Genomic DNA, 12,895 nt, shown 5'->3' with positions numbered 1-12,895 from the left:
TGCAGATTGATGGACTTTGAGGAGGATCTAATTAGATCTTTAAAAACATAATTTATGCACTTTTTTGTTTTAATAAATTTACATATATATGTTTGTATATATTTATGTATTACATTAATTGACCTTTTGTTACCGAATCATCAAGTTCAGAGTAATATCATTGTATTTCATAGGTGTTCATACATAAGTTTAAAAAAAATTAAATGATAAATATACGAATGAATGAACAAACTAATATTTTTTTCATTGTATTTTACCTTTTTTTTTCTATATGAGGGTTTTTTTAATTTGGCATTTTTTCTGAAAAAAAAAGTATAACAGCACATAAACAAAAAGCATAATATTATCACAAATGTATGAATTTTAATATTTTTATCAAGAACAGCTCAAAATGTTTTCTTTTGACATTATTTCTGCGACATATTTAGCATGTAAGATAGATGAGCATGAGCAATATCATTTTGACTCCCAAAACAATAATCTAATGACCACGACCCACACAAATGTCACAGCAGTGCTAAAGATAAGAACACGAAAGGGTAAATGTCTAGTTTATCAAAACTTGAAGTATTGACTATTTAACATTTCTACACCCATATTTTGGCAATAATTTCATTTTCACACAAATTATTTTAAACATTAAAGCAAACTCTTTGATTTTTTGTAATATAGTTACCATGTGTATGAATCACTTGCTAATTTAATAAGATGCAGATACCAAAATGCAATGTTATATTATAGTGAATTTCTACTAGTTATGCAATTAGACAATAAAATGTTGTAAATATATTGATATATTTTAGCTAGGTCATATACGAAACAATATATCAACTTTAGCTGGGAATATATTAATTCCAGTAATTACCCCAAAATTACGATTTGTTTGATCAAAATTTGTAACACTGAGGGCAATCTTTGAATATATGAAAAATATTTTCTACATGTTGTATCATCTTTGCCTTTATTTATTAAAAAGTCAAATATTTTTTGATTGCTGTCCCAGTATTTAATAGTTCAAAAATACAACCACAAAAAAAATAAAAATAAATAAAAAAAAAAATAAAAATAATAATAATAATAATAATAATAATAATAATAAATTAAAGATTTAATTTCTAAGTTATATTTTATACTTTAATACTGATTTAGGAAAATATACAATTTTATTCATTTATTTATTTTTAAAATAAATATATATATGTTTTTTTTTCAATGCCTTTTACCATTTTTTCTATATAAGGGTAATGTGCAAGTTATTATTATATTTTTTATGTGACATTTTTAAAAGTTATGCAATTGACAACGTTATGTTGTAAATATATTGATATAGTTTAGCTGGAACATATACTATATATTATATAAACTTTAGCTGGGAATGTATCAATTCCAGTAAATACCTCAAAAAACATGATTTGTTTGATCTAAATTTTTAACACTGAGGAAAATCTTTGAATTTATCAAAAATATTTTCTACATGTTGTATCATTTTGGCTGTCCCAATATTTAATAGGTCAAAAATGCAACCACATGTAACAAAAATGTCAAATGTAAATAAATAAATAAATAAATAAATAAATAAATAAATAAATAAATAAATATGTATTTTTTTAAGTTTTAATTTATACAATTTTAGGGTATTTTTTTTTCTTTAAAACTAAATAAATAAATATATAAATAATAATATTTTTTTGGATTATTACAATTGCATGTATGCTAAAATGCTTTTTATACTGCCACTTCTGATTAAATGTATGTGACTTTATACATACATGATGGAAATACAGCATATTTTACGTTTATAAAAATATACATATTACACTAGAACAATATACATATTGCAATAGAATCATATTAAACATTGACAAAAATAAATAAATGTTTCTATAGCAGGTAGCACAAAATATAAAATGTATGCTTTGGATTAAAGCTTTGGATGAAAAAAACTTTTTTAAAAATTCAACTGAAAATTTACAGACATATCACAGTATATCTAAATGCCTATACAAAATCAACTGAAATATTGTCTAATTACAATATTGATCTAAATGTTTCTCAACCCAGAATACAATCATTTAAAAATCTACTATATTTAAATTTGGAAAACTATTCATTTGTACCTTCAGTTAACTTGAGAGGACCGATGTCTATTATTAAACCCCTTTTGTTTCTGACAGCGCCAGTATTTGATACCCAGAATAGGTCACTTTTCCCCCTTTCTTTTTGTTTTTTATCTGCTGGAACCTTTAACGAATGAGTACCGGCACGACTAATTAGCTGACCTTAACATTCACAGCCCGACCAGGCCTGAATTTTAATTTGACCTTGTGTTGATCAAAGGTTAGCGGCGAGACTATTTAGCATGTGTGAGATGAATCACAAGAGCAATATTATTTTTGGAGCTCCAAAACAATAAGCTAATGACCAAGAACCACACAAATGTCACATATGTGCTTTAAAAACCGAACGTGAAAAGATAAATGTCAGTTCATCAAGACTTAAAAGTATAAATTTAAGATTGATTTTCACTTCATGTCCAGCTGAATAACAAGTTACATAACCCCACATAATTATTCACACTTACTTTAGGACAAATATGCATTGGATAAAGCTATAAAAAAGACTGTCTGGCCCATTTAACTGTCCCTAAATGAGGATTAAATGGGTTTCATTTGAATGACAGACATTGATGTCCTACTTTAAGTGAAAAAATATCCTGGGGAGAATCCCATAAATCTAATTAGCATGAAGAAATGCATTTGTGAACTAGATAAAGAGAGCTTTTTGTCCATACAGGCAGATACAAATCTTGAATGATGTGCAGTGTGCAGAAATCTAACTATAAAAATATCAGTTCATGACCGCAAAACATGAAGTATTTTGTGATTCACTTTGTTTTGCTTTCAAGATGTTCAATGTGTGTCTTTAAAGGTTTTTGTGAACTTGTTCAATAGGAACATTTATTCACGGGTTATTTGGAAATCACAGCTCAGATAAGAGTGAAAGCAGCTCAGGCTTTTATAAGTGTTATCAATGGAGATTTAACGGTTATTTTAAAACTTGTAGCATATTCTTTTAAGAAGTGGATATTAAATACAGCAGTATTGCAGGATGAAAAGGAATACCTCCACGATATGATTTATTTTTTTTATTATTTTTATAATTTATAACTAAATTGTAATTTTACATCACTTACAGGGCACCTATGGTAAAAAAAATCTACTTTTCAAGTTGTTTGGACAGACATATGTGTAGGTATAGTGTATTGACCATCATATTGGGGTGATATAAACACACCCAGTCCTTTTTTTCAATTTAAAAAATGATGGACCAATTGGAGCGGTTTTCAGACCTACCGCAACTTGACGTAGGAGTGCGGTCACCCCACCCAACGAATTAATTGACAGCTGCGTATTAACATGTCCCAGTAGTCACGTGAATAATCATATCAACAAGAGAGGATGAGCGCAAAGCAACCGGGAATAAAAGGCCTGTTCAGTTTGCTAGGATCATCAATCATCATCAAATGTGATCATGAGTGGGTTTTACAAGTTTAAAATGTTTTAAAACACTGCATGTGTGTAATGAATTACAGCGATTTACTTCAGCTTTACTTCATCACCACAGCCGCGTGTCAGAACAATTATAAAAGAAGACGCTTCAATCCGGGATTGTGGACGTTAAATCAGGTTTATTTTGTAAATTAACATAAAAGATATGCATACAGCAGTGGAGATTAACCTGTATCCTGTCACATTTGCGTGCTAATAGAATGCAAAGCTAAACACGCATGCTGTCTGTGTGTGTGTGTGTGTGTGTGTGTGTGTGTGTGTGTGTGTGTGTGTGTCTGCTGCGCTGTGAACTTTGTAACACCATTGTGTGTGACTCATCGTTGCAACTTAACACAACAAATGCATCAAATACTAATTGGTAAAGTTCTTACTGTAGTATTTCTCACAAACACTACATGAGATCTGCTTCCTTTATGTCTGTCTGTTGTCTGACGCAGCCGAGGGAGGTGATTAAGGCACGCAGAAATACACGTAGAAACGGTGGGCGGGGAGGACTATCCCTAAAGGCGCAGTACAACAAAACCACCTTCTGGTGCAAAAATTTATAAAATAGAATCATATAAAACGTATAATAAAAAATCTGATGGGTGTTTTGAGCTGAAACTTTACAGACACATTCTGGAGACACAAAAAGACTCTTAAGTCTTTGTCAAGTCCACTTTTTGTCCTTTAGGAAGCTTTGAGTAACTATTTTGAAATTAATGTACTGTATAGGCGATAACAACTCATTTTAATCTATAACACCAAAAAAGGTTACTTTAAAAGCTATTTTTCAGATTTCTAAGTGCATCAGACAATACATTTCACACAAAAATAATAACAATATCAAGAATATTTTGTTTACTAAAAAACTGACCTAAACATTGTGGTTTTCTTCAAGTAAAAAACATTATTTTACATCACTAAACCTATAAAACTACCTCAAAATAAGTTAAATCAGGCCAAAACATCTCTTTAAGACAACAACAGGAGAATTTACACCATATTTCTATAGAATATTTTGATTTATGTTTTCTTTCTGCTCAAGATTAAAACAATCAGTACTGCTTATGTTAATTTATAGAGCTTCAAAAACCCATTGCCCTCCAAAATTACAGTTCACCGCTGCTCAAATCTCTCTGAATGTACAGGTTTGTTCAAATTGTCCCATTGCGACTCTGAAGTGGCCGTTGTCCTTCTATTGTGCCAGTCTACGTAGGCACCCGTTCGCCCTCCCCCCATCCTGCTCTCATTTTTATTGTGCCATCGTGAGCCCACAATCAATCAACTCATCCCCACACTTGTCAGCGCACTATCCATATGCTGACCCGCTCATTACAATATTTACATATTCTATAGTCAGAGTGATAAATTGAAACGCATCCATTGAAGTCGCAGATCATTTGTTGACACTTCTTAAGACGAAACCCTTTCTAATGTACGCCAATTCAAATCTGCAACAGCTTGAGAGGGTTTCATCCAAATACACTTTTTTTTTGCATCTTGGGAAATTAAGCCATACAAACATGAAATATTCTTTGAAGTAGGAGGCTGTCGTTTCTCTGGCCCCTATCAAGCACATTTAGGGAACTTTGATGCACTCTGTGTCTGTGTTTCCTTTGTCTCTGCGCCTCTAATGCAAATTCGCCATCCCACGTGTGGAGCTTTCTCCAAAAAAATATATATATATATTTTATTTTAAAAAGTGGCTCAGTATGAACAATTCTATGTTATCATTGTAGCACATTTCTAGCGCTAACATGAGTATGCGTATTTAAAATCTTCATGAAGTGTTTACATCTTTTGTTACCTTTCATATATCACAGTTGTATTATTCATCCTGCAATAATCTATCATTTAAAGGGGTAGTTCACATTTAGTCACTATTTACTCTCTTTTCGATTGTTCCAAACCTTTGTGAAATTATTTATTCCATTCAATGCCAAAGACGATATTGTGAAGAAAGCTGGAAACCTATAATTATTGACCTCTATACTTGGAAAAATAAATACTATGGAAGTCAATGGTAGCAGGCTTCCAGCTTTCTTCACAATATCTTCTTCTGTGTTCAACAGAATAAATAATCTCACAAAGGTTTGGAACAATCCAAGGGAGAGTAAATAGTGAGTAAATGTTCAGGTTTTTGGGTGAGCTACCCTTTTAAATTATAGATTATTGAAGGATGAATAATACGCCTGTGATATATGAAAGGAGACATGATAGAATTAAGAAAATTAGTAAATTATAGAATTTTCTTTTTTTCTGGGGTGAACTATGCCTTACGGAAAAATAAATACTACAGATAAGCATTGGATGTGCAACTCTCGAAAAGAGATTGAGATTATCAAGTAATTTCATTCTGATCTTTGATTTATTATCTCATCTATCTATGAATGTACACTCAATAAACGCTGCTAAACGCTGCTTTTGCTGCTAAAATAAAAACAACACAATTCTTTACTTTTTTATGTTCAATTTACTTAAATTTGTTACGTTAATAGATTTGTGTTGGAACAACATGAAAAAATTGTGTTGAACCATACATTTTTTTACAGTGTATGCTCAAGGCTGAAGGTAATTAGGTGACAATATACTTTATGAAATATATCCATGTTTTCAACAGTGCATTAAGATGTGTGGTTGGGAGTTTTGTGAGCTGATGTTCAGAACTTTCTGCTCCATTAAACAGACAGCCGTAGCTTTGTGGACTATATATTACATAATGTGTCATATATGACATGACGTTTCATCTCATGCGGAGAGCATTTCAACAAAACATAAATCAGAGACTGTAAAAGTGGCAATCTGCAATTGTTAGCTTAAAGAGTTATCTCTAGATTAAAATAGTGCTTTAATGGTATTGGTGTATATACATATATTATATGTTCAGTGATGTAAAATTATATTTTTGACTTGAATAAAATTATTTTTAAATTTCTCAGTGAATACTGGGGACAAACTGAGAGATGTTTGATGCATGTATTCTTCTCTAGGTGTGTATAGTCAGCAATGCACTGCCAAATATTGTGTCTAATATATTTATTGTTAGTTTTGGGTGGATTTCAATAAAATCTTGTCTAACATTGATTACAAATTACACGCTGAAAACTTCAGTTAGTATGGTAAATTATTAGACTGCACTTTTTAGGCAATGCAATATAACTAAACTTGTTCAGCACGTTTACATATGATTTTGCCATTACATTGGACCATATTTGTATACAATGAACAAAAATAAAAAAATAAAAATGTAGTAAGAAAGCTTTTAATTGTTTGTTTCTTTGTTTTTGAAAGGAAAGTTTAAAAGAGTAAGGAAGACAAATTAAGCATAATCAACATTCTATCAGATATGTGAATAATCATTGTATATTGGAATATAATTTATTTATAAGTAGCCTACCTACATAAGCTGTAGTTTTTTATAAAGAAAAATTTTAAAGAAGTTAAGGATAATTAACAAATTACGTAAGTAGTGTGAATAGTTTTACTACAATCACTGAAAAAGTAATTATTTTGATTATAAATAATCTAATAAAATCTAATTACAAGTACTTTCTAATTACAAGTAAGTTTTGCAATATGATCATGTAATCAGTTATTATCCAGTTTACTGTAACAGATGTGATATATTTTTATTCCAAATCTATCTATCTATAATGATTTATTTAAAACGATGTACAATCAAATTTGATTTGAGAAATTTGAGAGTTCTTCAAAAAAAAGATCCATCATTTGCTATCAATGTCCAAAAGGAATTTGCTACAGATAACAATTGAATCTGTATTAATAAATCTCATAAAGCTTTAAGTTCACTGAATAGTGCTTTCTAAATGTCTGAACTTGTAAATGAATGTAGCACAATGGCTGAAGCTTTTGACAGTCTGATGACACTTTTTGTACCTTCTAGTTTTCCTTTCAGTTGTGTTCATCATTCAGAAAGCCATACTGTGTCTAAACGGAGAGTTCAGCAACCAATAAATCTAAATGTAACACCAAGAACTTTTCTTTTAGTCTCCAAACTACCATTCGCCAACCCAATAGATCCAAATTCTTGTTGATAAAAACGCGTTCTTTGCTTGATAGACATCCAGAACCGTGTGTTCTCGTCGCGGAATCCGGCGATTTGTCAACCAAAAACCACCTTTCCCAGATCCCTCATCTTACCTTCATTAGCGGGAATGCAGAAAGTCCCGAAGGCGCCGAGACTGAAGACGCAAATCCAGGCGACGTAAGTCCACCGTGAACGCATCTCATCGACTGGAGAAACGTGTCAAATCAACGGAAGAACTGCAGTCACATCAGCGCTGAGAGGATCCAGACAGAGACGCGGAGGACATGAGGAGACGTGGGAAAAAACAGCGCATCGGAGCGGGGAGAAGCGGCGAGCGCGGTGCGGTGATAGGTTTGAGGCTCGCGAAGCTGTCAGACTCTCACAGTCGACAGAATGAAGAGGAGGAGGGGGAGGAGGAGGAGACCATTACCACTCTCCAATAGACATCACTGCTCATGACACAGAGTCATCCAGACTAATGAAGGTGTAAATCGGCGAATAAACCCAAAAATGACAGCGCGTCGTGCCGATCGTGCGACATATGTTGTGCGTGTTTTGCTGATGTTCAAACGCAGTTTTACTAAGGAGATTTTTAATCGAAACAATTGTGTGAATTAAAGGTAATGTGTACTGTATGTGAATCCTGTAGGCTGTTAAGCTTTAACATTAAAACTAATCTTACTGTATTGTAGATAAAATGTTTAATCTGTCTTGGTTTATTCGTAATGGAATAAAATAATCTAAGCTAATGTATCCTGATGACATAATTAAAATGACAGCTTTACTGGAACATTTTTTAAAAATGTGAAAAAATTTAATGATTTAAATATTTGATTCATCATGCCATTTTATATTGTGGATACTTAAAAATATGTATTTATTGATAATTGATTGGTTTATTTGTGTGTCGCTTTTATAAAGATTCAATTCAATTTCAATCCATGTTTATTTCTATAGCACTTTTACAATGTAGATTGTGTCAAAGCAGCTTAACATAGAAGTTTTGGTAAACTGAAACTGTGCCAATCAAGTTTTCAGAGTTGAAGTTCAGTGTAGTTCAGTTCAGTGTGGTTTAATTTTGACTGCTGAAAGTCCAAACACTGAAGAGCAAATCCCAACACAGGCTCATTCTGAAAACATAGCCTATACGTTTCTGGAGATCACAAATTATGTAGCCAGAAGTACGTATCGCTGCATTTCAGGGTTCGAATGCAGTGAAGAACGGTTCCAGAAAGCGGGTAAGACAAAAACAGAATCCAAACAATAAAATAAACAACTAAATAATAGGATGAGAATGTGGTAAAATCTAAAAACGTGGTAAAAATAAGACAAGGGCTTTTCTTTTTCTGTATTGCTTTTTAAAATTGTCAGTTGGATTAAGGGAAATGGGTAGGTCGGTCAATCAGTGCTTTTGAAAATACTGTTGGTTGGGTTTAGAGAGGGAGGAGGGTGGGTCACTCGATCGGTCAGTAAGTTAGTCATTCAGTCAATCAAACAGTCAGTCAACAGCAGCCTCTGGTGGATTTACACAAGAACAGCAGGCGGGAATGGCACTCACGAGAGAAATTTGAGATCTTAAAAATCCAATTCACCAATTGACGTAAGTGAAGGAAAAAAAAAAACCTTGAGAGAAACCAGGCTCAGTTAGGGTTGACCATTTCTCCTCTGGCCAAACTAACAAATAGACAAAACAAAGACCAATAATTAAGGCACTGTTTAGCAGTGTTGTTTTAGTATCACAAACAATATTGGTTATCATTTATATTTTATTTACATTTTACTGTCTATTTTCACTTTGTATATTTTAATATAGTTATTTATTTAGCCTATTTGTTTGTGTTGATTCTAATTGTGTTTTTTTTTTATCTATTGACCATTATAAGGATGCAAAATGCCAAACAAATAAAACAGAATTCATTGAAAACATTTTTTATTTTTTCCTCTCATTTGACAAGTAATCATTGGTAATGTTGTGAATAGTTGTTGTGACCTACAATAAACTACACCTATATTCCTTCAAGCAACAAGCATTTGCAAACCAGTAATAAAGACTTCCGAAAGTAGACCCATATTGACAAAACAGATTTGATTTAAACTCACATGGCCTTTTTTGCTGCAGCTCTATTTATCACTGCATTCTTAAAATCCAAATTTAAGCCGAAGCAGCACTTCCACCCACAAGATAAATGTGGCTCAATGACTGCAGCTCAATCTCTTTCATCTGCATGATTATTCATATTCCAGTGCCATGCCCTCCCGACACATCCCACGCTCCTCATCCAGCAGACACTCAAATTCAACAGACCCAGATCCTGTCTTCAAAACCACAAGCTGAAGCACAAAAACATAGCTTTGTCTTCAGATGTTGATATAAAAAGGTGAACAAAAGAGCTGCCATTTATTTAATACATCAGGAATCACACAATCCTGGTCGGACCTGATGCTAAATTATAAATAATTGATATAATTTACATCAATTTATGTAGTTTGGCTGTGAAAAAGACAAAAATGTTATTGCTTATTATGTATCCTTTTATTTGCATAGTTTAAGGTATTTGCATAATTAATGTAGTAGTTAGTGTTATCTATCTTTCTATCTGTACGACCGTCCATCCGACCATCCATCCGAGAATGATGCAGATTTACTTTACAAGTAAAAACATCAGCATCGCAGAGGGACAAGAAAAGAAATCAAGAAAACTAAACAACTAAAATGTGGGTAAATGAGGAACTAAACAAGACACAGGTGAGCATAATCAATTAACCATAAAAGGCTTTAAACTTGATCAATCTGGTGCCATCGTGATCAGAGACTTGGACTTGTGATCCAAAGTTTGTAGGTTTGAGCTTCGGCACCTGCAGGAATTGTAGGTGGGAGAGTGAATAACCAGCACTCTCTTCCACTAGCAATAATGAAGCTGAAATTATTTCCTTGAGCAAGGCAGCAAACCCCCAACTGCTCCCCTGGCAGCCCATTGCTCCAGGTTTATGTTCACTGTTGTGAGTTGATTTGTATAAAAGCATGTGTTAAATGTTTAAATGCAGATATAAATGTAAAAGATTAGTAGAGTATGATGGCTGATATAGACAGTGCAGTGATATACAATTATCGACCAGCTCAGGCTTCAACCTTAAATGGATAGTTTACCCAAAAATTAAACTTCTGTCATAATTTACTCAACTTTCACTTGTTGATCCCCACCTGGTGGTGAGCTGGATCCACTGTCAGAGGAGGAGGCCAGACAAACATGATAGGTCCAAAAGTATTGTGAGGGTCCTCATCTGGCTGAACTACATGTCAGAGGGGTTTTCAACTCTCACCTCTAGAAGAACTTTGGCCAGATCCTGAGGAGGCTGGAGCCATTGAGACAAAGTGATCCATGTTCTCCTACTACATTGTTGACATGGCCATGAGTAGCTGTGGATGCAAGTCCTGTGGTGCCTGTCATGGCGGCAATTCACAAACCCAGTGGTGGACACCTGAAGTAAGGCATGCTGTCAAGTTGAAGAAGGAGTCCTACTGACAGGCCGGGGCGTTGTAGTAGCAAAAACTCAGCCTGGAAGAAATTTGGTGGAGAAAGACTACCGGTTGGCTTAAAAAAGATTCTAGCTGTCTTGTGCCTATAATGAATGAACAGAGCAGTTTGGTTTGTATTGCCGGCAATAAGCCAGACATGCTCCTGGTACATGTTGGCTTTCCGGCTATTATTTCTATGGACATAAATTTCAAATGCAGCTTAGGGCTGGAGAAGTACTGGTTCAGAGACCACAGAATTAAATTTTACTTCATTCCTGTTGGCTTCATCACACAAAGACCTTCAGCATGAAATCGGATGGTTTGATGCAGAGTGCGATGTGCCAGAAATGAGAATCAGCACTTCTAAGTTTGAGACCATGATGCTCAACTGGAAAAAGGTGGCTTGCCATCTCCAGGTTGGAGGATAGACCTTATCCCTGTGAAGGAGTTCAAGTATCTTGGAGTTTTTACTTCGATTTACCTGTCATTCGATGTTCCTACGCACACCTATGGTCATGAGCTTTAAGCCTTGACTAAAAGGACAACATTTCAAATACAAGCAGCCAAAATGAGTTTCCTTTACATGGTGGCAGGGCACACACTTATACTGTAGATAGGGTGAGGAGATTTGTCACCTGGGAGGAGCTCAGACTAGAGCCACTGCTCCTCCACATCGAGGGAAGCCAGCTGAGGTGGCTCTGGCATCTGTTTCGGGTGCTTCCTGGATGCCTACCTAGGGAGGTGTTCCAAGCATGTCCCACTGGGAGGGGGCCCTAGGGAAGACCCAGGAACCGCTGGAGGGAATATATCGCTCAGCTCATTAGGGAAAGCCTCGGAGAGTGTCAAAAAAGCTACAGTCAAATGTAATTACATTGAATCAAGTATTCCTGTCATTACTATGATGTAAACTTTTGAAATTATGACCTCCTAAATTAAAATGATGATTTTAACAGTCACAAATGATGTGAAGTAAAAATTTAATTTAGATCCAGTATGGCATCATTTCTAATTTTTAAAAGTTGTCATTTCAGCATTTAGTAAATGAATTTTATGCCTTTTTTATGCCAAAAGGTTGACTAAAATATGTATTAATTTTGTTTATGTCCTAGTTATGACTTATTATGGCCTAGTTCAAGTTTTTAAGTCATAAATTGTTTTATTTATTTGCTGGCTTGCTTGGTTTGGGACTTGTGAAGCTGGATTTGCTCTTCACTGTGTGGACTTTTAGCAGGGAAAATTAGTTATACCTAACTTAAATTTCACTCTGAAGAGGTTGTAGCTTGTAAATTTAAAAGTGAACTGGACTTGTCATAGACCTTAGCCCAGTCTGATCCTAACAGAAAGGTGTTTGCCAGTGCACACAGAAGGGAAGCTTGGTTTAGGCAGACGCTGCTGAGCTGTCGCTACTGATAATTGTGTCCGGCATTAAAGAGAGAGAGAGGACTTGGGACAAAAGTGCAGGAAGAGGAACAACTGGGGAGTCAGCAGACACACTGGTGCATTGTGGGTTGCAGAGGGTGAGTAAGAAACCGGCAGATAGCCATGAGTGATAAAATACTCTCTATTATATGGGTAAAAGAAGACATTTCACATAACTAATTGCATAATAAAACTGTATTGTGAGAATAACTTTAGGTTTACTTTTTTTATTTTTTATATATTTTTTTTACAGGTCTGAGAATTGTATGATTCTATCTACAGAAGTACAGTAAACAACTCTAAAAATTATCTCCATTCACATGAATCAGCTAAAATGACTGAAAGTGCTGTATTAATTAT

At 34.0% G+C, this 12,895-nt stretch overlaps 1 protein-coding gene across 2 annotated transcripts in view; it reads right to left on the bottom strand.

Moving 5' to 3' along the window:
• LOC130236195 (ephrin type-A receptor 5) overlaps nt 1-7,940 on the bottom strand; it is a 197,366-nt gene extending 189,426 nt beyond the window's left edge. For both annotated transcript variants that reach the window (XM_056466839.1, XM_056466840.1), the window contains exon 1: nt 7,713-7,940. In XM_056466839.1, coding sequence (XP_056322814.1) covers nt 7,713-7,797 — 85 coding nt within the window. In that variant the 5' untranslated portion in view covers nt 7,798-7,940. The remainder of the gene's footprint in view (nt 1-7,712) is intronic.
• Nucleotides 7,941-12,895: the final 4,955 nt, after the last annotated feature.

Source organism: Danio aesculapii, chromosome 10 (genome assembly GCF_903798145.1).
Source record: "Danio aesculapii chromosome 10, fDanAes4.1, whole genome shotgun sequence".
Classification (NCBI taxonomy): Eukaryota; Metazoa; Chordata; class Actinopteri; order Cypriniformes; family Danionidae; genus Danio; species Danio aesculapii.
The sequence above is the reverse complement of the archived record's forward strand: the minus strand, read 5'-3'. Positions and strand labels throughout refer to the sequence as shown.